This window comes from Varroa destructor, unplaced genomic scaffold, assembly GCF_002443255.2.
Source record: "Varroa destructor unplaced genomic scaffold, Vdes_3.0 BEIS01000004.1, whole genome shotgun sequence".
Lineage (NCBI taxonomy): Eukaryota > Metazoa > Arthropoda > Arachnida > Mesostigmata > Varroidae > Varroa > Varroa destructor.
The window spans coordinates 15,381,131-15,407,506 of record NW_019211457.1 but is presented as its reverse complement, the minus strand read 5'-3'; the positions used below and the strand labels follow the sequence as shown (position 1 = coordinate 15,407,506).

Below are 26,376 nucleotides of genomic sequence, written 5' to 3'. Positions count from 1 at the left end.
CGATATTCATAGTTCATTTATACCATACTTTTGACCCTGGTGTTGTGAACTCATGTGAAAATTGTTGAAAGATGCTAAAGTTCCTGCTTCTACAAAGTCTCCCTTTTGTCACACATCCCTTAAGGTCCTACTCTGCACCTGCGTTAGCATAATCATCACGCATATATACATATAGAATTAAGCAAATGTAATTCATACATTTCAGATGCACTGTATATCTCGAACGCTAAAAATATAAATTTTTCAGCAGGACTAACCTGGAAGGTGATACAGTCCATGGGGTCGAAGTCGGCTGCTCCTTCTTTCGGCCTGACCCCGTGTAGCTGCGCCTGAATGGCCTGACGGGGTAGCTTCCTGAACTGCTGGTGCAAGGGTTGGATGGAGGTCGCCGCTACCGTCAACGGCATATACGCGCCGTTATCGACAAAGTAGCAAACGGCCATCGTGCAAGTGGCGCCGTCTGGCGAGGGTGCTCCGCTCACTTTCTCAACGTACGCCCGCTCCCATATCTCGTCTTGTAAACAGGCGTAGAATTTGCCCGTGCCAATCTCGAACTCCGATAGCTCTAGGCGGTTCTCCTGTGATGCGTCGAGTACACGAAATCGATGAAGCGGAACAACGGTTAATCAGTAGTTTATGGTAGTATGAGAAAGTAGGGAATAAGTTGTAATGCACCTTTTATTTATAACATACGGAACGTGCATTTAGTTCTATCTTTTTCAGCTTTTTTGTCTTTCGATTTTCGTACGTTTTTACGGGCTGTCAATTCATGTAATAGACATACGACAGAACTATGCGAAGAATCATGCTAAAAACCGTCCTTCTACACGATAAAATTCTTGCTTCTTAAAAAAAATGTAGCAGCAAAAAAGCTCCTGAGAGTAGCATGTTCTTTGGTATAGTTAGACCGGTACACGATATGGAGTAAACATAGGCAAGTTGGCCAGCATATGGTCAGCTGTTCATAAAGATTTTTTCAGTTTACGTTTTTCCATTTTACATCCAATACGTGGAGGGGAGGAATTAAAACTTGTCGTCCAATTGACAGAAACCAGTTACCTTAATGTAATTTAATGTCGTAATACACGTTTTTCGATATTATTTAAATAATTTGATAATGCTTGCAAGCGTATTGTTGTTAAAATGAAAAAGAACGAAAAGCGCATAAAACAAGAAATCAAATCAAGAAATTTTGTTTATCAATTTCGGATCTAAACAATTTGAACACATAGACTTTCACAGAAATCTTAACGTTTTTTAGACATAATTTAGTAAGAATGCGCTGTTTAAACGCATAGTGATATTGAATATGATCCGGGCACCTTTTTAAAAACAGCCCTGGACATTGTCTCTTTTTCTAGGTCCACTGAACTTAGGTACTATTTGATGGTTATCATTAGAAAATTCTGCAACGGAGCACTCCGTTATAGTCTCTAAAAATATTTAAAGAGAAGTAAGCTTGTCCATCAACCGAAACGTTAAAGTGGCTGATACAAAACGCGCTTAAAGACCCGTGAGATACAAATGATTTTTTTTTCAACAAAAGCCGTTATCGCAAAAAATCCAAATTTTTTTAAGACGATTCCTTCGCTAGTTGACTTGACAGAGCGCTGTTTCCTCTGCAAAATCACCGCGAAAAATAATTCTTCAGGAAAATGTTATTTGCAAAATTTTGTAATTTTCGGAAAAAATGTAGAAATAAGTATCTTGTAATTTACTCAGATGTATATCTATTAAAATAACCAAGGTGCAATATCTGGTGCGATTCTTATCATGCAGAATACCAACCGTCAGTTTTACAAGTTTCGAGTCCATCACCGCATCAAAAAATGAACGATCCACCTAACCATAATTCAGGATCGAATGCAAGACCACTCCATAGGAGAGGTAGCAAGATATGATTTAAGATTTAATTCGTGCGACCCAAGTATCACGAGTCCATGGTGTGTCCAGTAGTAGCCCACTTGTCTACAGCATGCGTGTTCAAAAAAACGTATATTTGACAAACGGTCCTCACGGTGTATCCTGATATAACGCAGACATTTATAGTAATTAGGGGAAATAGGTTTGGTCGCTGTCTGCCGCGGTTGGCTATTCATAAAGAGAAGGATTTCTAATGAATTTGTTTTGGAAAGCATCATTTTGTCAATGAATTTTCTGCTCATCTTTTTAACAAAACGAGTGAGATAAATGACAACTTAAATTTGCTTTCGATATAATTTATGCTAAACCTAATCATATTCGTCAACGGAATGGCGTCACGTGCTATGTTAGCTATAAGTCTATTAGTTTACCAAGTCTATTAGTCGAGTTCTGGCCATATGCCATCAATACCTTTTTAGTGTGGTTTCCGCTTTTATTCTGTATAGGTAGCCTTGGAATAATCCTTATATCGTTTTACCTTTTACGAATGAATCGATTGCCCATCTGACGCACATTTCTCGTATTACAATTATAATCATGTCATTGAACTCCTCTTTAAGTACCACAGAATTTTCGAAGTTGAACTTCGTGACAGATGAAACGAAGCCACTATCACATGTTCTAGTGCGCATGCGCTGTGTTGTGAGGGTGATTGATTCTGCTTGCTAGTTCTGCGTGATCTACCTGTTTGCCGTAGTATAGCTGCATCTGCGCGCGCAGATTAGCCAGCTCGCTAGAAGTGTTAAATGGCTGAATGACCAGAGACAGCGGGGAGGCTGCGGATACGACATGCAGCATAATGGTGGTACCGTGTGTCGGAGGCTCGGCCTTCGGGTACACGGGCACAAGAGGCGGCTGCGAGCCAGTCGCTAGCCACTCGCCTGCGTTTTTGCCCGCGTGGCCATTTGAAGCAGACGATGTTGACGACGTCGTTGCCCTTTCGTTTCGAAGTTAACGAATACGGTAGGTGGCGTCAATTCGGGACGATTACGCCGTTAGTTACGACCGATGGGACCGTGACGATCCAGGGCCACCGCATGACATCACGACGTGTGTTGACAGGTAGGGAAATTGACACAGGGGACAAATAATCGATCACGTAAGAAGAGCCGTTTATGTGGTCACCAAAAAGAACGAATGGAAACACCGAGAGAACGATAGGCAAAGGGCAATGGTGGAGATATTTGTGGGACGCAATATAGTAAAAATTAGACGATCGTAGCGTCATGAATGGAACAATATCGTCGTGGGGGTTTTGTAATGTTCAGAATAGGTCTCAGGTAGCAGTAGTAGTCGATTTCAGGTGGTAAAAGGTTATTGTAGTCGATGAAGTGGTTGGTGATGGTGTTTGTTGATAGGCACACGAGCAACGGGCAGCGGCAACAGCAACGGCAGCAGTATTAGCAAACATAACTGAGTTAGCTAATAATGAGACACGACCGGTGAGTGAAGGAGAAGTAAAGATTCTAGGCGAAAAGAAGTGATGCTAAGGTGAAAGCTTGGAAGGTAACAAAAGAGAATATGACCTGTTGTTTTGCTCTACTCGAAATTAGCTTTAGTAAAGCGAAAAAGGCTTGCGTAGCTTACACAAGGGCGAAACGCTTCTTCAATATAAATATTAAAGAGTCTATTAGATTACCTTTTACTACTATGTACTAGTAAAGCATATAATGATTAAATTTTCTCATTTCTAAGCAATGTATATTGTATATCGTCTGAGAGGATGAAAATGTCGAGCAGAACTTCAAGCTTCGAATATCCTGTATAAAACAGGCCATCATAAAACAGAATACAACAAATCATTTCACGACGAATAGTCGTTCCAGATCGGGTTTAATAGACCCAATTAAACACTCAGACAAGGTCAAGAAAGACTCAGAGAAAAGACAAAAATTGGTGTGTGCCATATTTGCGACGGATCAGCATATACAGCCAATACGCGTAAATACAGGGGCCTTTGTAAAAACGATTTGTTTAATAGGCCACAAGGTCGATTATCAAAAAATACTAAAATGAGGAAAGGGCGCACTCAAACGCTGTTCGTAGTTCGTTTGATGCCGTGAGGCAATCGAAACAAAAAGTAAGAGAAGCACAAGTTGTTCAAGATGGTAGTGTCCTTTCGGAAAGGCTTTCACCTAGTAATTATACATGAAATAGATAGACAATGCTGTTTTAATGTGCGTGGGTGCTTTCAGCCTAACCTATTTAACCCGAGAGCCATGTGTAGGTATGAACTTACTTAAGTTCCTCGTAAAGTCTGTGGTTGACCGAAACGAGTTCGTCGTTTGGTTGCGTCCGTTTAAAGATATCAACATGTCGAATGTTCTCATCGCATTCGCGGCCTTCGCAGCAGCTCGACGACGATACCTTGATAATGAGCTTCTGGTCTTCAGGACAAAAATCTGTAATCGTAGCGAGTTCTTCCACCGTCCAGGTATCAACCGGTTGAAGGTTCGTCATGTGCGCGCGAACCGCCTATGATAAAGATTAACCTTATACATGTATATATAGCGTAAAAATATATCTATAGTTTGGAAGGTAGTGCTGATTTTGCATCTATTAAATTAACAATAGAGTAAAATATGGTAAAGATTAAAAGAAAAAGAAGGTAATCAAGGGTTTTCAGACTGTCAATAGATGTTTACTTTACCTTGTATATATGCATAATATATATGGCAAAGTCACTTTGCTAAACCAAAGGCGTGCGACGTTCCCATCACGAAGTAAACAAGAGAAATGCTTATTATTTTTCAAGCGTGGCAAATTGAACTTAAGGCAGCACAGGATTTATACCTGAGGAGGAAGATCTTCAATATGCGAGCCAGTCTTAAGCGCGAACATTTTTTTTATGTCTACGGTGTCCTTGTTGCCATAATCGATAAACTCAATGTCGATTTCTTGGTTAGAGACAATATTGGTCGCCACGCAACGATACCAGCTGCCTTCAAGCTGCGCGCAATACATCTTGTTTTCTTGCACCTACAAACACATAGAAGCAACTGTGTAGATTTCTTCGCCCACTAATCTCGTATGATCGTATAGAATTGATCAGTAACTTACACGATAACGATTTCTGTCCCGATGCGAAAACGGCACGAGCAACTTACAAAGTTGCTAGCTGGACATATATGCGTTCTGAATCACCGAGGCCAGTTACTTAATTCTCGAAGATTCGCATCGCATTGAGTTTGCCCATCCAATGGGTTCACTAAGCTCGATTGGCCGAGTGGCTTTTAATTTAAGGAGGTCCAACGCCGGTCAAATCACCGGTAAGACTAGAAGCGACAAATACATTGGTCGACGACAAAAACAAATTTATTTTGTGCCGCCTTTTGTTCCCGCAGTCTAAGCTAGATCGATTTTCCTTTGGAGATGATGACGGCTTCTTTAAAGACTTTTCTTCCGTACGATTTTACTTCTATATGTTGAAGAACGTAGGGTTGACATAAAAACAGAAATCCAATAAATAATCCAATCATTTCGAGGTCTGAAGGCACTACGTGACAGCCTTCCAAATGTTCTTATAAAACAATAATAACAAGCTATTTGCACATCGTACACCTATTTTTTTTTATGGAAGACTATCCCGTTCGCATGGTGATAGCGGTATGCATCTCTTAACGTTGCTCATGATCTGTTCTCATATGTAACTATTACTTGTTGAAGAACTTCACCGCTATCGTCATTGAACACGATCATACTCTTTCTAACTTTGACCACGAACTACTGAATCGCGATGGCTGAATTGAACCACTAATCCCAGTAGTACTAGCATTATGACAGCTTTTTAACCGTTCACTGCGCTGCCGTCGCCAATGGCTTGCCTCTATAACCCATTCACCCATTATAGTTAAATTTCATCCCTAACTATGCCTGTTACAAGTACTGACGGCCGCACGTGTGTGTTCAGTGGATTAAGGATTTAGCTCGCTAGCGTGCACTAACATAAGCTATTTCATTTATCGTATGCGTGATTTAGTAAATCGAATAACAAGACCCGCTGTCGTGTGCCGAGCTTTTGACGCATTATCTCGCAGCTTTGAAACTACGTTGGAAATCATGCAACAACTGAAAGTATTAAGGAGTTTGAAACGATCATAGGCGTCGGTCTTATTCGATAAGTGATAAATAGCACTATTTTACCCTATACATAAGTACGGTTGAGAACACACTAAATTAAAAAAAGAAGCAGTACTTGAAAGCATCTGTTGAGTACTTGATTTGGACATACTCAACGTTAACGACGTTTAGGGTTTAATAACGGTAATGGCACGCATGATGAGCATTCGCCTAACCTACATACACCTTATTTTTAGTAGCCGTAGAGTTGTGTAAGGAAATTTTGCAAATAAGTCAAAAAACAAAGGAAAAGATTTACCGATTCAACGGGCGTATCGCTAGCTGGTTCGACAGTGAGGCTGCGCAGTTCGCTGAGACCGAAGTCTTCAATTTGAAGATAGATAAAACCGTCCGGTAAGACACAGCTTAAATAGCCTTTGGCGATAACGGGTGCTGGGAATATTACCGGCGTCGCCACGATCTTGTAGATTTCCGTATTGATATCTATCTGCTGACCCTGAAATGCGGATAAGTAGTTAAGGAGACGAAAGTTTTTATTAGGAACGGTAGAGGATGTATATTTATCTATATAATCCCTTTTTGACGTTCTTCTACCTATCATGAATGGTGCTAATACTAAATGCACTGCCATTTGTGATTAATTTAATTCACTAGAATTACAGTTGATCAACTATATTGGTTGAACGGCAAACTACCGAAAGAACTTCAGCCCAGGGCACATACCATGGAAAATTACCACAATTGATTATTGTCTTCCAGTGGATTTGCTCTCTTCGGCCGGATATTCTAATTAACTAATAAGGAGCCTTTTTGCAGCTACTGTTTTCAACAGCCAGTAAACGTACTTCCGTTAGCTAATACAAGCTAATTTTTTACCTAGATACTGTGGTATTCCAGTTACATGATGACTCAACTAGTTAACAAATAGCAGCTGGACGCTAGGCCTGGGACGTCACTGATTCAAATACGCCAACGCGCATGTAGGTATAATGTTTGCGTTAACAGAGAAAGGCAATCGTATCTTAGAACCTAATCAATTGCTCACCTGTGACAGGTCTTTGTTGCCTTCGACACTGCTGGCACAATCTGCCGAATCATCTCCAGTGTCGTACACTTTTACCGGTAACGGCCTAGCGGACAGATCGACCCCTGGAGCTGGAACCGCCCACAGGATTTTGTTCTGCATGAACCGCTCCATCAGGGCCTGTACTGACGGCCGCTTCGATTCGGACACACTGGACTCTTCGAATTCTTCTAGCCGTAGTTGTATGGCGAGGAATGGCACCGCGTAGAAATCATAAGCGAGATGCATCAGTTTCTGCCGGGGAATCAACTCGGTGATGCCGAGATCGACATAGCGGAACTCCGCTACCTCACCCCCAGCCGCATCGTCAGCAATACACTGAACCCGGTGCCAACTCTCGTCGTAGACTGCGTACAGTGCTCCAACAACGGGCCGATCTGAGGGTTCCAACTTTTGTTGGGCTAGATTCGCTTCCACCTTATAGTAAACTTCCATATCGCTTACGAGCGTGTGGTACTCCTCACGCTCGACGCGCCCGTAAAAGTTGTGTACATCAACAATGAGCATCGTGACGAACATGAACTGTTCCTCCGTTATCGACAATGGAGGCACTTGTGGTGCGACGGAACCCTGAGCCGCCGGATTACTGCCTTCGACCTCACGGCGATAGAGTACGTCACACTTTGCTACTGTATTTGGAACGAAATCGAGCAGTTTATGGCCGGCAACCTATAGAAAGAGTGTATGCCTAATTTAGAGCTTAACAGATAACTGATCAGGTGGGTTAGTGGGCATGGTGATCGTTGTTCATCAGGTGCCCTTCAGAACTATTATGGGAGAAACCTGACAAAACTCTGAATCGGTGCAATGTATTACTCGTAGACTGTCAAGCTTTTGTACACGCTGGAAGTGTATGATCTGAATAACTTGCTTTACGTTAGAGGCCTTTTTCGCTATAGTAAAGATGAAGTGGATAATCCTATGGTCGTTGCAATTTTTAGTCGTATGGGTTGACCTTAGAATGAGTAACTGGCATTAACAATAAACATTTTTCTCTACCTATATAGATCAATTCCATAATCACGTGCTTATTAGCTAAACTGCATCTATGCTGGAAGAAATCAACCGCTTGAGGCGATGCTTAACGGAAACTCGAAGAATTTAACGACCTAAGACAAATTTTGTAGCCAACCTTTGTTTGCCAGTCATCAGGCAGCTTTTGTTTGAACTCTTCGGCGAAGAGCTGTGGTACTGAATTGGAGAAGACCCCGTTGGGCCGTTTCTCGAGTATCTGGGCGAGCTTTACGGCAATAGCCTCGGTTTGCGACGCAGTCGACATATCAGCTAACGGCAGGGATGCCTGTTTTTCGGCTACGCGCTGCTGCAGATTGTCCTTGGTTATTCCTGCAATAGATCAAATGAAATAATTAGCAGAACCACTGGGCGCCTCTGTGTGCACGATGAGCTTAGAAAAAATTCCAAGGCAATGACGATCCTCATTTATTATCTCAAGATTCAAATTTAACTTGGAAAAGATCTACAAGGAACAATTGAAGAAACTATTATGTAATTTTTTTCTAGTAGTTGCAGCATAGCTACAATAATAATACCGAAAGTAGTATTATTACCAAGGGCTGCGAGCGCTTTTGCAGCGGCCGCTTCCTTTGCGAGCTCCGCTGTCGGTCTATAGTCGGGATAGCTCTTGTACTTGATACCGTCAAGTTCGACGGTGCAAAGGAACTGCGCCGCGGCTGCTTTCTTGTTGGTCTTCGATTCCATTAACTGAAACTCGGCAGCCGGAAGTCCGGACGCTCGGGCAAACTCCTCGAGCATGGCAAGTGACGTCGTGCTGTTATTGCCTTGTTGTTGACCAGCTCCATTTTTGCCGACGCCCGTCGGAGTGCCGTACACTCCGTGATGACCTCCATGACGCATGGGTACCACTCTACGAGAACGTGGGTCGACGATTGGAATTGCGTTTGGACGATCCGCCTTATATACGTAGTTGCAGGGAAATTAAATTTATAGAAGAAAAATACAAGTCAAGTTAATGATCAAGCGCACCGATGAATCAAGTCAAGGGAGAAAAAAGATTCGGACGGGGGAGATAGTACGATACATTAGCGGGAATCGTAGCTGACTCTTAGCACCTGCCAATTCATGGGCTGGTTTAAGATACTACACTGGCTGTGAGAAAATGGTGACCAAGCTTGTGGGCCGGATAAGTTTTACTTATACTCTTTATCCGATCGATCGTGGATCACGTCAAAAGCCAGTATTAGTTTCAATACACTTAGTCTACAAGGACACATGTGGGCTGTTAGAAGTGCTACAAGTATATTTTCACTTCTTCTCTAATTTCATTCAATGACACTTTAGAAAACAAGAATCTCGCATATCTTGTTACGTAACAAACACGTATCGGAAGATTCGCTCCGGCGGAAATATTGGCTTACATTAGCCAACATATCGTTAGGGAGAGACAATCGCTTTACTAACTTATGTAGTGTATTTATTGTTGAAAGTCCCAGACCCCATTTTTAAAAGCGTTACTTGTGTTTGAAAGCACGATGTGTAATATAGCAGCTGAGTCAACATATGTTTTTAGTTGAAAATGGGGTAATCATTGAACGCGCTGTTGGAACGGTTCGATTTATATTTTTGTCCACACTTCGAGGGTTTTCTAGAAACATAGATTAAGCTAACACAGATAACCTTGTGGCTGGGTAGATTAAAAAATCCTGATTTGATACTATGTATGAGGGTTGACGCGCGCTACACACCTTCGCCGATAGAGATCTCGTTCAAACAGTCGCTGTTCGTTTACATCGCCAAAGCTTGTAAATACCTCTCGTCAAGAAAAACAGTTACTGTTCTTATGTAGTTTTTACAAATCGCAATAAACATATCGATTTAACGCATTTTAGAATGTAAATGGGTTGATTATTTCGGCGACATTTTTCGTCAGGACAACAACATTAGGAAACAGCTCGCTATTAGCAATTCCTTTGGTAGAGAGGAAGACATTTTCAAGCTGTCCTCAATCCTGCATCATACCCAACACATAGTACATAATAGTTTAATACAAAATAATAATAATAATAATACAAAATGTATATATGGGTCATAGTATTAGTGAATGTCTTTCGTACTCTGTTACACTACCATTAGTACAGCGGAGCTCAATCACGTCAAGCTAAATTTAAACTCAGGTTAATTCATTTCCATCTTAATAACCCTATAGCAGTTGTCACGATATGACCAGCGTTTCGAAACGGAAATTTTCCATAGTGAACTAGTCAGACCAATGACTAACCGGATCATTTCTCCACCAACGCGAGATCTACATAAGGAGAAGTCTCTTTATTTAGACCTCGCGTTTTCACTCTGTACATTGTCCCGTTTTCTCAGTAGCAAAACAGTTGCCGCTAAAAGTTTTGAGGTGAATCCAGCCCAAGGAGTTGACCAATCATCGTTGCAGAGGCAAATCGGCAGGTAGCAATGGACAGACACTTTTGTATGAAGATGCTATTTTTAATCAGATTGATTCAACGAACGCTGTGCTTCTTCCTCAAGCGACGCTGCCATCAACTACTTGACAAGCGGATCGTCATCCAGCGAACGGAATGACCCCAAACAGGGAAATTGTCATTTACCAACGACATCTGCAGTCGACGGTTGATTTCTACTAAACGGTTGGAGCCGTTGTGGCTGCGTTACGCAGACAGGAACGGCGGGCGGCTATTCCTAGCACGTCGAGAAGGAGCTTCTCATTGTTGAAACCTTGCTTTTTGAGTGATAATTTCGGAAATTACGTAACTGTAGCTACAGCTGTGAGAGAGTGTGTCGAGAATTTCCTTTCTGCACACTGGCAAGCCGTTATCTTCTAGATGGTGTTTGTGTATGATGAAAGTTGGTTTGTGCGCTCCATCGCTTGTTTCTGCATACGTTGTCCTGTTAAATAGTTTAGGTCAATTCGATGGATATCGTTTGATACAGTTGTTAGCTAATAGTCGTCGCAGACCGTCGATCAGAAATCAAGATACTGGGATCTCGTTTGCAATCTTCAAACTGATAATCATTATGGAACCGTTTAATACACAAAGGCTATTTTGGTAATGGATGAGAATTCATTTTGGCCCAAAACTATATTTTTATTGTTATTCTTATTATTCTGTTACAGAGAAGAAAATCGGCGATCGATCGTCGTAACTAGGGCAACAATCGGAAGCACTTATCACATCAAAATATACGTGCCGCAGTAAAATCGCTAGAAATTCTCATCTGACACGATTAAATAACTTTCAATCAATGCCAGTTTAAGTCAACAGAATCCCCGCAAAAAAACAGTTACTAGATAAATAGGCACAAGTAAAACAAACGCGGGGCCGTTCTCTTACTGTTATTCTTCATCTTTACATAATATAATCCCATATTTCGAATAAGACTCCAACTATTACTGATAAACGACCTTGCGAAGTCTAAATCTGTTTGATTTAGGTGTCTTTGTTAGACCAATCAATAAACTATTGGCATTATTAGTCAATCAGTATGTCTCGTAGTTGTGTTTTTATTTTTGACGCTGGTACGGACTCGAGAAGGCCCGACGACCACTTGTTAACGTTGTACTGCTCATCGTTTAGGCCGCCAGCCAGAGGGGCTGCTGGCCGACTGGTAACTGACGACGACGACGGCGGGACGTGAAGCGACGTTGGAAAAAGTGGCAAACATGCTCAGCATTATTAGTGCACACCATTCAAGCCGCTCACTTCCTGATTTGCTCGTGAGTGCCTGCGGCAATTATTTAGCCAATGTGTGTGGAAGAATCGGCCTGGAAGGCCGAATGGTCGCGATGACACCACGAATAAAAAAAAACATCGATAGAGCAACAGCAGTATTATTGTTTTTATCATCAACGTCATCATGCGGATCATTGATGTCGACGCTTTTACGAAGATGATGTCCAGGGCGACGGTTGTAAAACGTACCTCCGCTTTGTGGAAAACATCGGTTTCAGTAGAATCTTATGTTAGCAAAAGGAATTGGCAAACAACATAGTATAACAAAAGCGGCGAGAGATGCGATGCGAAGGCCTAACTTTGACATGAAGCGAATATGGTAGCTTTGTAGTTTAAGGTTAGCGCAAAGTTTGATAATAAACTTTTTTTTGGGGTTTGTACGGCCGAGTAGAACTTGCCTTTTGGCTATAGCTTGATTAACACTAAGGAAGTTAAATGACGTTTTGCCCCCAGGTAAAAGGAATAAAAGAAAAAGTAGACAGATGGGTTTGATCTTCAGTTTTCCACTATGCTCTTTATTGCTTAAGCTGTTTTGAGGCTCCTCTACCTTTAAAAATATGCCTCGCTCTGTATGTTGATATGTACACCCTTATCGCCATTCCCATATTGTTTCGAGAGGTTCTTAACGAATATGGTGGAAAGAACCACGTCTCGAGAACGCAGCACCACAAACTGGTAGCAAAAAACTATAGCGCCAGTAAACGATCCGTGCCCCAATCCACTAATATTTAAAACCTATTCTACGTTTAAAAAGAACTACGCTTACCACGCATAAAGCATCAGTAAGTATCGATGACAGGGAGCAAGTCAGCCCTGACTTTCATTACTTACCTGGATAGTTACTTGGTTGAGTCTATATTTCGCATATGCGTATATATATAAAAACAACTCAAACGATTATAAGGGTCCATACAACAATAATAACAATAATAATGACTATTATTATTTGCATTGACTTACCTTATATTCTCTGGACGACCTCGAGCCTCCACTTCCATTGTACTGAATCGAGGGATTGATCCAGACCATATTGCCGCGCCGGGATCCGAACGACACCTGACTTTGGTTCAGGTTTCCCGAAACATTGTCGTGATGGCCGGGAGACATAGGGCCTCGTCCGGTGTCTCCACGCCAGTGTCCGTTGCTCGTACTGGCGTTGCTCCCGTGGATGTGATTGCTCTGGCCGCCGGTGCCGGAGCTTCCATTGTTGTTATTGTTATTGTTGTTGCGATTCCTTCGATTTTGGTGATGTTGATGCTGTTGCCCTGTAGAGTCGTCGAAATCGATGAATCTTCTGTGTAAACCTGCCTCTAAGCCTCCCATAACGCTGCAACCACCACCATTGTTCATCGCTGATGTTCCTCCGCCTCCGAGCCTATAATGCCTTCCTCCAGCAGGTCCTGCACCACCGGGTAAGCTGCCGTCGATCGGATCTTCATGGGTGCTCCACTGAGGTGGAGGACTGGGTCCTCCGAGAGTACCCTCCATCGAATCGACCTGATGCCCTACACCTACACCGCCGCCAGCACTACTGCAACCCATATCACTACAGCCCCAATCGGCGAAAGGGTCATCTGGGTCGGTTAGCGTAAGCGGTGTTCTAGCCCTACTATTTCCGTAGTTCCACTCACTATCCCAGTCATTAGCATTATCATTAGTGTAGCCGGTGGCCGATGGCGAAGGGCCGATAAGACCGAGTTGGTCCGACTGAAAATGTGGTGCGTAAGGCCCCTGACCGTAACTCTCCTGCTGAAGGTTGGCCTGGTAATCTGTAGAGTGGTGTGTGGGTTGAGCCGTTTAGAGGTGGAGGACAGCGATGGAAGGGGTACCGGCGGCAGTTGCAGAGGTTGTCGTTATTGGAGTTGTTGATGTTGAAGTAATAGTAGTGATAATTTTGGTGGTAATGGTGCCGTTGTAGCAGAAGCCGTTGGGTAATTGGTAGACCCATCACCAATTGTGAAATAAGATGATAGCAGCATAAGCAAAGGTGTACAGAAATAACAGGACACCAGAAGCCATGGACACCGAAGAAATGTCCGAACAGAATGAGCAAATTACGTCAGTGATTGCTAAGGGACCGCAGACTATTAATCGCCACACCGCATACACACGAACTTGTGATCATTCTCGATGTATCAGATCTGTTTAAATGTTCGAGGTACAATAACATTGTGGGTGCACACGAGGATCTGTTTATCGAAACCGTCAGAAAATACCATTCCATCATGGATTTAAATAATACCTTTCTACAGAAATAATTATTCTGAGGCCCAAGGTCCAGGACATCGCGCAATATGACCGCATCTTTCAGAAAATTCTTAAGCAGCTTTGTGCAAATGTTTAGAACGACCGGGTCTGTATTGATTGGCCCGCCTCTCTTAGAAAATGCCTCGCGAAGGAAAACTTTTTAATTAAGCAGTTGATAAAAAGATAAGGTATTCATACAACTCAATTCTTTGTTGATTGCCGCAATTAGGTATGTTTCCCATTCTAATCTTCAGCTAATTCATTTTTCTATCTTAATCGACCCGTAAACAAAGAAAGTTGCAGCACGTGGACCCGTACCAAAAGTGTCACTCACAAACAGCCTCTTTACGAAACTAGAACAGTCACATGGCGCGACATGTCGTCGGACCGTTTTTTTTTATTTCATGATGGCTTCCGGTACATATAATAAAGACATGTGGACAAGTTTCTACGACCAAAGGGAATTTGGTTTGGACATGGGTCTAATTTCAGCGAGATGGCCGTAACACATTCGAAACGTTAGAGTTATTGAACAGAAAAGTTTAAAGAACGTACACTTCTTTCGGGGCACCCACATCGTATACATAATAATTCAAACAAAACATCGCCGTAAATAATATAATAATCTTGACGCTATGCATCTTAGAAAAAGTACAATTTTATCAAAATTCGGAATTGATACATCAAGAATTGATGACAATTATTTTATAATATAAGTGAGCATTAGTCGTTTTAGTTAGGCTGTATAATTCGCATTATTGGGGCAAAAAACTAGACAGGACCCCACTGTCTAGGTTACACATGATTCAATTACCCACATCTTAATTGAGCCCTTCGAAGTAATTCCCGCTCGGTACCATGCACGTATAACGTTGTGTTATCAAGCTTCAAAACAATCTTTTTAGCTCAATGATAAGAACAGATCTTAGCTTTCTGCCTTTAAATTTTCTCAGATTTCCCCGATGTCTAGTGAAACGTTCTTTGGTTGTACTCCTATGGCGATCACAAAACTATTTAGTATGAATTTAACTTTTTGACACATAATATTAACTTTACTTTTTGAAAAACCATGATATGACTTTAAAAGTCTATTGTCTATATCAACATTTTTTTTTCACCCAGTAAAAATATTGCTACATTCTATGCGCTTTGTGATTGCAGTAGCTGTTATTAGTAGCATAACTATTATTATTATTATTATTATTACCATTAGATATGATTTGCTAAACTGTAGATAAAATAAAGCCTAGTATTTGCACACCAGGGTGAATGACGCCACTATAAACCCCGAACATTAATGTCACGGGATATTTAGTACGTATTACAAAATGATCATTATTGCACACTGCAGAATCATTCGTAATATTATCAAATGGCGCAAAGTGTAAGTTGCTACATTGATTAATATTAGATGTTCAACACGTTACAGGAAAAATGCGTGTAGAAAGGCCACGTTTATACACAAGCAAAGCATGTTTAACGAATAGCCAGGCTTTCCGAGCGTTAAATTAATCTATCTATCTATCTATCCATCTATCTATTGGACTCCATTTTGGTTGAATAATCACACATTCACGTTAGAAACGTTAAAATATTATTAAGTTAAGCGGCGAAAACCGTGAGGGGATGTAGCGGCATTAGAGAAGAAGTAAAAACCTTTCAACAATATACTTGCAGTGGCGTCTAACAGTTTGTAAAATAATAAATAGCATTGTATAAAAATTTGGTGTTGGTAGACAGTGGTTAACCATAAAACCCTCTGTTCTATTACCGTGTTCACGGCACATTCTATTCATAAAAATTGTGATACATATGTTACATTGAAAGAGGGGGCGTATTCCTACTGTCGGTAGCAATCATTTTGATGGGAGCATACCGAAAGGGTAAAGACATTAGTAAAGGGAAGTGGAGGCGTTTTATCCAGTCGACGCAATTCCCACACAATCAAGCTATTTGTTGGCTCTCATATGTGATCGTAGTTAGCCTGACGTCGACAACCCGTGACATTTTCAATGTTAACAGCCTCGTCATCATCATAACTACCATCATCATCGAAATGATCGCATGTACGTCGCCAACGTCTTAGCAACCGACATTTATCCTTCCTTATTATCACCAGGACGGCATCTTCCATCACCCACCATGAACGTCAACATCACTTTCATTAGTTCTACTTGCCCCGCCGTGCGCCAAACAGTAATAAACGACGCAGCCATCGTAGTTAGTTACGTCGTTATCTTTTTAACGTCAACTAATAGCATGATCGTAATCATTATCATCATTCTTATTATTGTCTGTAAGAAGCAGGACCATCACGAGCAGATTGAAAAGTACAGGTAGTAGTAGTAATGGGAATAGAAACAGCGTTAGAACCGGTCTTAGTGGGAAACGGAGGGGAGCGGGAGGTTTTAATGGGGGTGCTGTTACTGGCGTCGGTGTTATCTCGATAACTGTCTTGATGATAGCAAACGACGCAGCCGTGGCCCGGGTCGTCGCGTTCGTCGTCATCGTAATTGTAGCCACCACAACCATCGGCAGAGCCCTCACCCCAGACAGAGGACAACAATTGGTGAAGGCGACAGACATCTAGAAACAAATTAGAACATTGTAGAATAGAAAGAAATGACGAAGACTTGTAGGGGGACTCACTGCTGGACTGCGGTAGACGTCGAGGAAGTCGGCCTGAGGGTCCGGTGCGTGGTCGGGGTGTGTAATGTATCCCGTTGTTTTGTAACGCTTGCGGATGCGAGCCACGAGCTCCGCGGCCTCCGGGTGGGGGACGTTTATTGCTGCCACCAGCGTTACTAATCTGGCCTCCGCCTCCGCCAGGCCCACGGCCTGATGACGACGCGCCGCCCTTTGAGTTACCCCCCAGCACGGTGGCTGTCTGGTATCCTCGAAATTTTGTGCCCTAGAAATTCGCAGAGTTTATTTATAGAAGAGTGGAGTGTGTTATCTTTTGCAGCTGATAATAATTATTTTACTAATTGTTCTTTTTTTTACTTTGATTGACAGCCCGACTAAAAACAAAGACTCGAAAAGAGGTCATTCTTTTTTGTCCGTACAAAACAAACCATTGAGTAGCACATTGGCTCTCAGTGTGTGCCCTATTCCGAACTGTATCAAACAAAATTTCTTGATTCATCTATTTGAAAATTCAGTCAAGCGCCCCCTTTAAAATTAACTTTTTTGAGCTCTAAAAGCTACTTCCCTTGGCAAAAGCTCTCAAAGCTCATTCTGGAAGTCGTCTACTGTCATCTATCATGATGGCCAGAAATTGCCTGCGCTGGTTTTTTGTCAAGGTCAGCATTCGAACATTGAAGTAAGTATTATTCGGGACATTCGTAAGGCACCAGCCACGTAGACGTTACGCATGTATATATAAGAAGCAGGGCACAACAATTTGACCATTGTATCTGCTACATTATAATAAAGGTGCGACCAAATGGGATACGTACGTACATCTGTAGAAATATATAGACCGAAATCATGTCCTGACAGGATATTGGATGCAATTGAAAAAAAAGAACGTCAGATTTCTATAGCTTGCAAATCGTGCTTGATAATAAAGATGACGCACCGCAAAAAAGCTATTATGAAGGCGGACTCTCTAAGCCAATATTTATATTGCAGAAAAAAATCGGCAAATTGGCAGGCAAGCAAACAGACAAGATTCGTTTCAAAAAGCAGTCTCCTAAGGTACGTTTCTGCGAAATGTATCACAAACACAGCACAGGGAGCCGCTTCTCTAACATATTCACGATTTGCCCCTCACTGTCGCACAATCCAGGGGGCCAGCAAGAGCTACAACCGCAGCACTGAACTGCCAGCCGTTTTCCCGCTATAGCGTATTTTTCTGACATCAATAGCGTTATCGTACCTAACTCTACGGAGCAACCGCAGGCAAAAGCTTCGACTAAACAAAGTGTCACAGATTATGGCCGTTTGTGCACCAACGTAGCTATACTAATCATTTCATACAGCAGAAGCAGCACTTGCAGCAGTCTAAATAAAAGCAGCAAAAATCTGCAATTATATAGTCAGATATAAGCCTTCTACCGACGCATCCGTACCGCCATGACAGATACGCTCGGTGTAAACTAGTTCGTAGTGCCGCTTTCCACCAATAGCAGCAAAAAAAATTACAACATATTTTATGCGCTGATAAGCGGAACCAGTTATTGTGTGAACGCGCCCAACTGGTTCTTGGCGTTAGAAGCGCCACGGGTTTTGTTCCCACAAAATCTCGAACAGAAGCAGGAGGATGATCAATACGGCATCAAGTGAAGATATCATATTTTATTCTACCTGATAAAATATTTCTTCGAAAAAATGTGCACGAGGGCAAAAAGTCCGAAAAAAAACGAACAGCCATAGGAGATAGATAGAAATGAAGAAAAGTCGCTGGCAGTAAAGAAACAGGAACTTCCCGTCAGCTTATCAATTGAACAGTTGAATGGCCGGCCATCTGTGCCGATTGGTTGTGACAATACAACGACCTTCTGTCGACAGTGAAGCACCAGCCGCGGTGGTTGAAACTGTAACAACAATAACAATTGCAATAATAGTGACGAGGGTCGTCATCGAAACAACAAATATGGCGACAAAAGAAAATTCGAGCGGATCCCGCCGCGGCACAGTAGCCTTTGTAGATCGATTTAACGCGTACGTCCTAGGCGCGGATAGGCAGACGACGATCTAATGATTAATGTAGAGAAAAAGCGATATGAATTGGGTGTAATACCTCACACATTTCGTTCGGCTGCTCCTGTTATAGCAACGCTAATAACGATAAAAATCATTCGTCAGGAAGATTTGTTGGTGAAAGTAGGCGGAAAGGAGTTAACTCCAGGACCTTTCCAAATGTACTCAGGTGATTTATTCGATCCCTATTTAAACGTTTCCATTTTTTCGTCGAATCTATTCGATCATATGTTGGAGAAGTATGGCTTCCCGCTAATGATTATCGTGGCGGTGCCACTGATTTTGCTATTGAACTGCCAGCCAAAAAGATTGGCCGCCGTAGAACAAAGATCAGCAATTATCTTTGTTTCGACTTATTGTTGACTGCGTGTGTATGTCGCTCGATACCTGCCAGCTCGATGCACGGATGGAAAATCTGCAGAGCAAAGCAATAACATATCGTCAACAGTCGAGTTATATCCAATCCAAAAAATCGATTTTTGAGCGATGCGGACATCTAACAATTGTGTTCGATTCCCGCTTGACGCGAAGACTATTAACCGTTAACGGTGATTTTGTCGCAAATCTCAATATGATTAAGTCATAATTGGCTTTAGAACTGTATCATACCGAGGGGTATTGCGACGTCAGCATTAGTCACTGCAGCATTTAGTCTACCTAAGCGCTTGCGTGTCGGTCCAGGAGATAGGGACGCCGTTAAACCTGCTATAACTTCAGGTGTAGTGCTCGATTGGAGATGCGATTCGGTAGTCGAGCTACACCCCAAGCCGTCCGGCAATACGTTTTCGATGCATGAAGCTCAGCTTGACTAACTACCAAATTTCTTATTTATAGAAATTGCTTCCGCATTTAGCATAAATGGATGAAAATATTAGAAACAATGATAACCGCAAGCGTTTGATCGTAGAAACAGTGGCCATCAATCTAGAAGCTTTGATCGTACTAGAATTACGTACGTGTTAAGATAATTTAGAGAATCACTATATTACATGGAGGTAAGCTCACCCTAGATTCGTTTCTATGGCAGTATTTTCTCTCTTCGACGGAGACAGTTTCAACCGATTCAATCTGGTTAATCCAAAGGTACATCTATGCGGTCAATCAATGGCGTAGCACATTTGGTGTTCTCGCTATGCTATGTTATGTTGAACAGAATTCATGCTGAAGTGTTGTACATAGAAAAATTAGAAGGCTGCTATTTTTCTGAGTAAGATCCATTTAGAAATGACAAACAATTCGAATAGGCTCGACGAAGGTTTCGCAGCCATGTAAAGAACGCTTCCGTGTTTTTGCTCGCACAAGATGATGGGGCACTGGAAAGTCAAATGAGGCCGTGTTGATTCCTTGATGGCAGTAGTGTCCCTAGGCCTGGTTGGCTAATTGTTGCATAGATCGACCAGCTGAAGTCTCTCCGTACTTCTGATTTCTTTCCATGAAATCTAAAAGCTAAACAGTTTTACTCTGTACATACAGGATATGGTCTTGTGACGTACAGGACACTTGAATTTAAAGTACAGACTGCAAGGCATGCCATTAATCATCGACTCAGTCGCTTCCTACGTACCTCTTAACAGCACAACAAAAATTAGCTAAAAAAATAAGTGTCCTAAATCTTACATCCGGTATGTACATCCGTGTACATATCTAATATAATTTCACGTATCGAAGTGGTAACACCAACGCTTAGTAAGCAGCGCATACACAATTCTCACACTCAAATTCACCAAATATACTCTTATAACAGTTAAGTGTTATTTTCGACTCGGACGGAAGATGGGTAGTTAGACAGTGACAATAATAATCACTTTATGAAATATTTCTAGTACCGAGACTATTAGTCAGTTGGTGCGAACGAAAGCAGTGCGTAAGAATGGCACAAAAATGCGCCTCCCTCATGATTCTATGCCAGTCTTCAGCCGTTTTTATACATAACAGCGGCCGCTAAGGCACGTCGTGCAGGAGCAGACGACACTAGCAATGTCTAGCTTTATAAATGGTCGCTCTTAGGCTCGTTACGAAATGATAATAGCCTGATAATTTCCTATGGGACATTTGTGTTATTATAATAATCTAAAAATCGCTTGAATGAGGTGTACTTACGTAAACGCTGAGGTGTCCACGGTCGTTACTTCTGAGCGAGCACACGTCCGGTAGCGTCTTCAGGAGATCTTCAAGGGTTCGGAACGAACCCAACGGAATATGCACTCCTGAAAACGTGTAGAACTCATCGTCGAGTCTTTTAAGTGGAATACCGCCTTTAGCGCTGCGCAGCAGATTTCGCAGGGTGTTTGCTAGTTCGGCTCCCTCCATTTTGCTGGCTGCTTCGTTTAAGGTTTCCGCCGCACTCCGTAGGCCAGCTGGCTTCGAGCTACTCTGAGAGTGGCGCATGATAATACTCGTTAGACTAGACGAAACCTTTAGGGAATAAAGTCGGACGCTGTCTTTCTTTCTATATTTTGTTGCAGTTGACTCGCACCGTTAATCTTTCCAGCTCTTTCCCACCAATCAAACGTTGAATTAATGACGCCGTATTAATCCGCTTACAAAGAAGACTGTCACGAATTCCATGTATTTTTGTTAACTGAAAATTATCATCATTTGATTCTGTTCTCGAAGATCCCTCAAAGAAGTAACGAATGCGGAGTAAACGTCAAATATCAATCGCACTGAATAAATCCTCAGATGAAAAAAAGTCAATAAACGAAAACACTTTCACTGATATCTGTCAGCATAGGCGGTCCTGAACTAGTCGAAGTCTCGGAAAGCCAGTGCCAAAGGCACGTTGCTAAACAGATTTGAACTTCACTTGGAATTCAGAAACCCCATAATTTCCTACTTCATTAACCTAACACTGCAGCACAGCCCCTCAGTACCGCTAATAACACCAGCAGATCGCCAGGCTCCGCCCGATCCCGTTAGTAGTTCTTATCCTACGCGCCTGAGATGGACGAGTTTTGTTATAGTCGCATTCACCTCCGAATTACCCTAACGGAGCACCATTACTTCTATGTGAGCCTTATGTTTTCGCTGTTATTTTGAAAGCTGCGTGCTCATGCCACTCCTACGGCATTCGGTGGATAAACGAACGAACAGAGACTAATAGCAAACGGACCTGAAACAGCCGCGGCGATGGCCGCCGCTCTTAGGCGGGGTCGCTTGCCGTAGGTGTTTTCCTTCGTTACGAGACTTACGATTCTCGCTACACTTGCTACGCCGTTCGCTGACCGGTTGAAGACTTATGGCTTTTGTAAGCGCATTGCACAGCGCTGTAGTAATATAGTAAGCAGGAAGCGACGTCACTCGCAGCCACCATCACTTACCAGTACTCTGCTCTAGTCTATCTGTAGCCGTGTGTCTAAGAGTCGACGACGGGTTGCCTGTCGGCATATAGAAAATCAGTTAGACTTCTTTTCCGCCGCCGCCGCAACGCAGTGGCAACGCCATCACCACCACTGCTTCCAGTGTCATCAACGGCAAGTCGCCCGACCCGCGAACGCGTTGTGCGCTAACCATGGTCGTACGACTACATTTACTACAACTGGTTTTACTCAAGGAGCCTACATTAGTCCGGACTGGCACAACCGCTAGCGCGGAAACTCTATGTAACTCCGATGGATAACTCGCTAACGAACTTCCCAGTGGCGCTCAGTTCGCTTGCAACGGCGAATACTGCCCTTGGCTGCAGCAAGGCTGGAGTGACAGTGTCAGCGCGACAGGGATTGCTGCCGTCTGCTGCTTGTCATGGCTAGTGAAACGGTTCCTGACTGCTTCCTTGCTGCTCGCAGTGCTGATTCTATGCCACCCTACTACTGGCTGTCTTTGCTGTCCCAAACTGTAGCAGTAATAAGGACCTGTCTGGACGCGACTGCAGCTCCTCCTAGTTTGCCGGAATTGGTAGTCGTCAGTACAGTTCAATAACTTCGTTATTCACGCAGGCTTCACAGCTAGACGTTCTCCCCTTCTTTCGCTACCTCTTTTTTTGTTTTGCTGTTGCTCTGATACCCGCACGCATGGACAGCCAGTCAGTCCCACGGACTCACAGGGTCGGACACTCACCCACAATTCATCTATAGCAAGGTACCTTAACACAGTTTCCCCTGTAGCAACGAACACGACGGCTGCAGCAGCGGAGTCGGAATGTGGAAAGAACCTGGTAAAGGCCGGCGAGACTGGCAAGAAGCGTTGTTGCTGACGCGAAGGGTAACAACGACAACAGACAGTGAACGCAGCTTCTTGCGATAGCTGTGCGTTGTTTGGCTCGGCCACTCATTAACTAGCCAGATGCCGAATTTCAAGCAGGCCTTAAGCGTTGGGCGGGCGTTCTGCCAAAGCTGCTAATCGCACTATCGACTGACGCTCATCCCGAGCAGAACGCTGAGGACAGAGCTCACAACGGCGTGCAGTACCGTGTGAAGCGCAACAACGATTCGATCTGTAGTTTATGTGAAATTTGCGCAACAGGCCCGCGTTAATGAGCCGGCCCTGTTCAATGTCCGTTTACAAGCTGTTACCGACAGATCGCTGCAGTGCCCAGTAGAAGCACATCGTATTAAAAACGCGTGGACGTCGCCAACCTCGACTTGGCTACTGTAGGTGGACTTTGGAGCTCCACTTGCAGTGATGACAGCGCCAGCGATTTCAGAGCCCATCAGAGAGGGCAAGTCGGTAAGAGGCAGCATAAACACTCGGACCGATAGATTGGCCGCGTATAAATCGGCTCTGATAGAAACAAGGCTGACAAAATAATTCGAATCTAACTCGAATACGATGAAAACAGCAGCGTGTGTTTGATATTAATAGACAAACTCTACTACACAGTTTCGCTGGTGAAAGACACTCCAAGAAACAGTGAAGAAATGCTGGGGTAAACACTAACGTAGATCGATCGTCTCAACTGACTGTGCCTAGGAGGTTGATTATTCTTCCGGCAGCGTCTTTGCCTTTTTGAGACGGGCTTAGAAACTGACTAATCATGAAGCCATTGGGGCCTACCATAGCGAACGGCCAGGCTAGAGACTAAAGGAACTACCAAACGATGACAACTATGAACCTTTCCCGACAGCTGGTCGCAGTTTAGATCAAGCCAAATCTCTAGCATTCGATATGAAAGAATAAGGAAAACGACTGTCCAATCTAGAATTTCTGGTCTGTTATTATTATGTAAAACACGATCGACCGAGGCAAGTGCTGCGGCAGAGATGAGCCGTGCTAAAAAAAATATATAAAAAAACAAATGTAAGAATCAACGGTAATCGGGAACTCGCAATATGCGTTAGGCAGATCGGTTCCGTCACGCGCCCACACGCGTCACACAAATATACTCATACAGATATATAGGGAATATCATAATTAGATTACAGTGATCGTACCTAAGCAACAACTAGGCGTGGTCTTCACTTCCGATGGTATCTGCGGTGTCGCCCATTTTGTTAGTGCTCCATCGGCCTATCCAAGAACCCCAATCGTTGCAGTCGTAGCAGCGATGTCCTAAGAAAAGCGTTTTAGATTCAGCACACCAGTTCAAGGTGCGTTAAATCTTATCAGCTCGCCTAGCTAAACTCCTCAATAAGATCTAGGTTAGCTATAGGCAGCCTTAAAGTGCCAGGCACCTTTGGCTGAGCGTTAGCTAAGGCTGCGTGCGTCTTTGCCAAGGCTTCGTCCTCACTTAATGGCATCTCGCTTAACTGTGTGGCTATCGTTGAGCCGACCGAATGTTTAATGTTGTTATTTTGTTACTCGTTTGTTCACTGCTGTGGCCGGCAGGCTATAGCTGGGAGTGGTAATGCCAAGCACGTACTTGCTTCTGAGATACTTACTACTTCAACTTGCTGTAGTCGGCCGGTCTATTGTCCTAATTTGATGACAAGTCGACACGGTGAGCCTGTGTCATTCTATTTATAAGCTGAAATCGTTCAAAGCATTTAGAGGCACATCAAAGGTGTAAACGTATGTATAAACATGTTCCCTGAACGATTCGTCTAATACAACAATTTAGAGCATTTGAAAATGGTTTTCTGAAAGTGAAGAGAATACCCAATGGATAATTAGCTAAAAATACTAACCCAATAATAATCTAGAACAATGTATTAGTGGATGCTCGTCCGACTGATTTAAACTGAAATCAAGTGGAAAAAAGACCTTGAAAGCGTTGAAGATATCTTCGAGGCCAAAGTCATCACTAGGTTCGTCTAGCATCGAGTCTGACAGATACATACGAAGCTATTCGTCTTACTGTAATACAGCAGTTGTATCAAATGAAAAAAAAAGGAAAACTTCCACAGTCTGTCTCTTCATAACTCAAAGACTATATAGCATTGTGTGCTTTTTCAAATTCAAGGGTACGATTAGTTGCGGTGTCCTTAACATACCATCCTTTGCGACCTAGCCACAGAAGCTGTATGACATTATGTACGAGAGTGCACATTGTTTATTATCAAATTTTTCTACACACTGCCCTAGATTCAAGTAGATTGTGCGGTGAACGCCTACACGATTGTGTGTCCTGGCGACCGTTATTGTTTAACTCTGTTCTCCGCTGCGAAAATTTGTTTTTGTGTTGTTTCGACACTGTACAAAAATATAGGAAAACAGCTTACCTGATATACTAACAGCATTGATGTCGTTTAAGTATGCACTATTGAAAGTACAGAAGAATATTGGAAGAAGAGAGCAAAACTGTTTTACAAGAGGCCCAATTGTATCCGATTAGAAAATCAGCGTTTAGAATTTTATTCCGATACTTGCGGCGTTAAATAACAATGCTTCAGACGACTGGCTTTTAGCACCACGAACCCAGACAACCACTTTTCACTAAGTTCACTACCATGAAAACCAATCGTATTCGATTGATCTATTGATTGCAGCTTGCGACAGTGCACGACTCAATCATAACATTAAAACAAACTATCGTTAATCGTTAGTGACTAGTTATTATATATATACTAACTTATCTCAAGTTATTCATTGGCGCAGAGTTCCGCTGTAGGAGAGAAGATTAAAGCTTCTGAGCTTACTGAGTCTATAAATAAAATCTATTAAAGTATATTTATCTGTTTTTTTTTTCTACGAGTTAAAACTGGTGATCTAGCAGCCTGATTCATCTGAGTTTAAATCAAGAGAATCAAGGTCTTGAAAACACCAACGGTTCGTCTAAGGCTAAATTCCTGACTTGGCCCTTCAAAGATCCCGTCTTACACACACTCACTAAGCTATTTTTGAAAAGGAGAGCTAGCAAACCTCAATAATACTATACTGGAAGTTCAGAACTTGATTCTTAACCGTGTCATTTGACCTAGGCCACGTCAGGTTCCAGGGCAGCTATACCGCACATCGCACTCACCTATACCCAAAGTGTCTGCTCGTCATTTTGTCCTATATTTCATTTTTATATAGGGTTTCAAACTTTTCCAACATATATTGAGCAGTAGCAGACTCATCATAAAGCTTCCTTTTTCCACGGCTACCAACATGTCACTTACGACTGTAGTCTGTCAGAACAACTACTTCTCAGCTCGGTCAAACCCATTCAGATGAGAAAACATACGCGGGGCACATATTATCGACGTTAATATGAGGAACAACAATGCCAGCACCCCACTC

The 26,376-nt window shown here is 42.7% G+C and overlaps 1 protein-coding gene and 1 long non-coding RNA gene across 13 annotated transcripts in view; one reads left to right on the top strand and one right to left on the bottom strand.

Moving 5' to 3' along the window:
* The window catches only part of LOC111248694 (tudor domain-containing protein 7B-like), a 32,731-nt gene that overhangs the window by 3,512 nt on the left and 2,843 nt on the right, over window positions 1–26,376 (bottom strand). For 3 of the 12 annotated variants that reach the window (XM_086985888.1, XM_086985890.1, XM_086985887.1), the window contains exons 2-12: window positions 20,878–21,150; window positions 16,723–16,984; window positions 12,787–13,595; window positions 8,656–9,019; window positions 8,220–8,431; window positions 7,049–7,756; window positions 6,302–6,499; window positions 4,717–4,902; window positions 4,163–4,398; window positions 2,608–2,860; window positions 258–578 (exon numbers count right to left, since the gene is read on the bottom strand). In XM_086985888.1, the coding sequence (XP_086842014.1) occupies window positions 258–578; window positions 2,608–2,860; window positions 4,163–4,398; window positions 4,717–4,902; window positions 6,302–6,499; window positions 7,049–7,756; window positions 8,220–8,431; window positions 8,656–9,019; window positions 12,787–13,595; window positions 16,723–16,984; window positions 20,878–21,087 (3,759 nt within the window). In that variant the 5' untranslated portion in view covers window positions 21,088–21,150. Of the gene's footprint in view, window positions 1–257; window positions 579–1,818; window positions 2,026–2,607; window positions 2,861–3,204; window positions 3,422–4,162; window positions 4,399–4,716; window positions 4,903–6,301; window positions 6,500–7,048; window positions 7,757–8,219; window positions 8,432–8,655; window positions 9,020–12,786; window positions 13,596–16,722; window positions 16,985–19,782; window positions 20,631–20,877; window positions 21,151–26,376 lie in introns of those variants that run through there. The other 9 variants (XM_086985889.1, XM_086985891.1, XM_086985896.1 and 6 more) reach the window with 8 other exon arrangements.
* On the top strand, window positions 3,227–5,481 carry LOC147755890 (uncharacterized). Its single transcript, XR_015325541.1, has 2 exons — window positions 3,227–3,365; window positions 4,229–5,481. It is a non-coding gene; the product is annotated as an uncharacterized LOC147755890 (long non-coding RNA).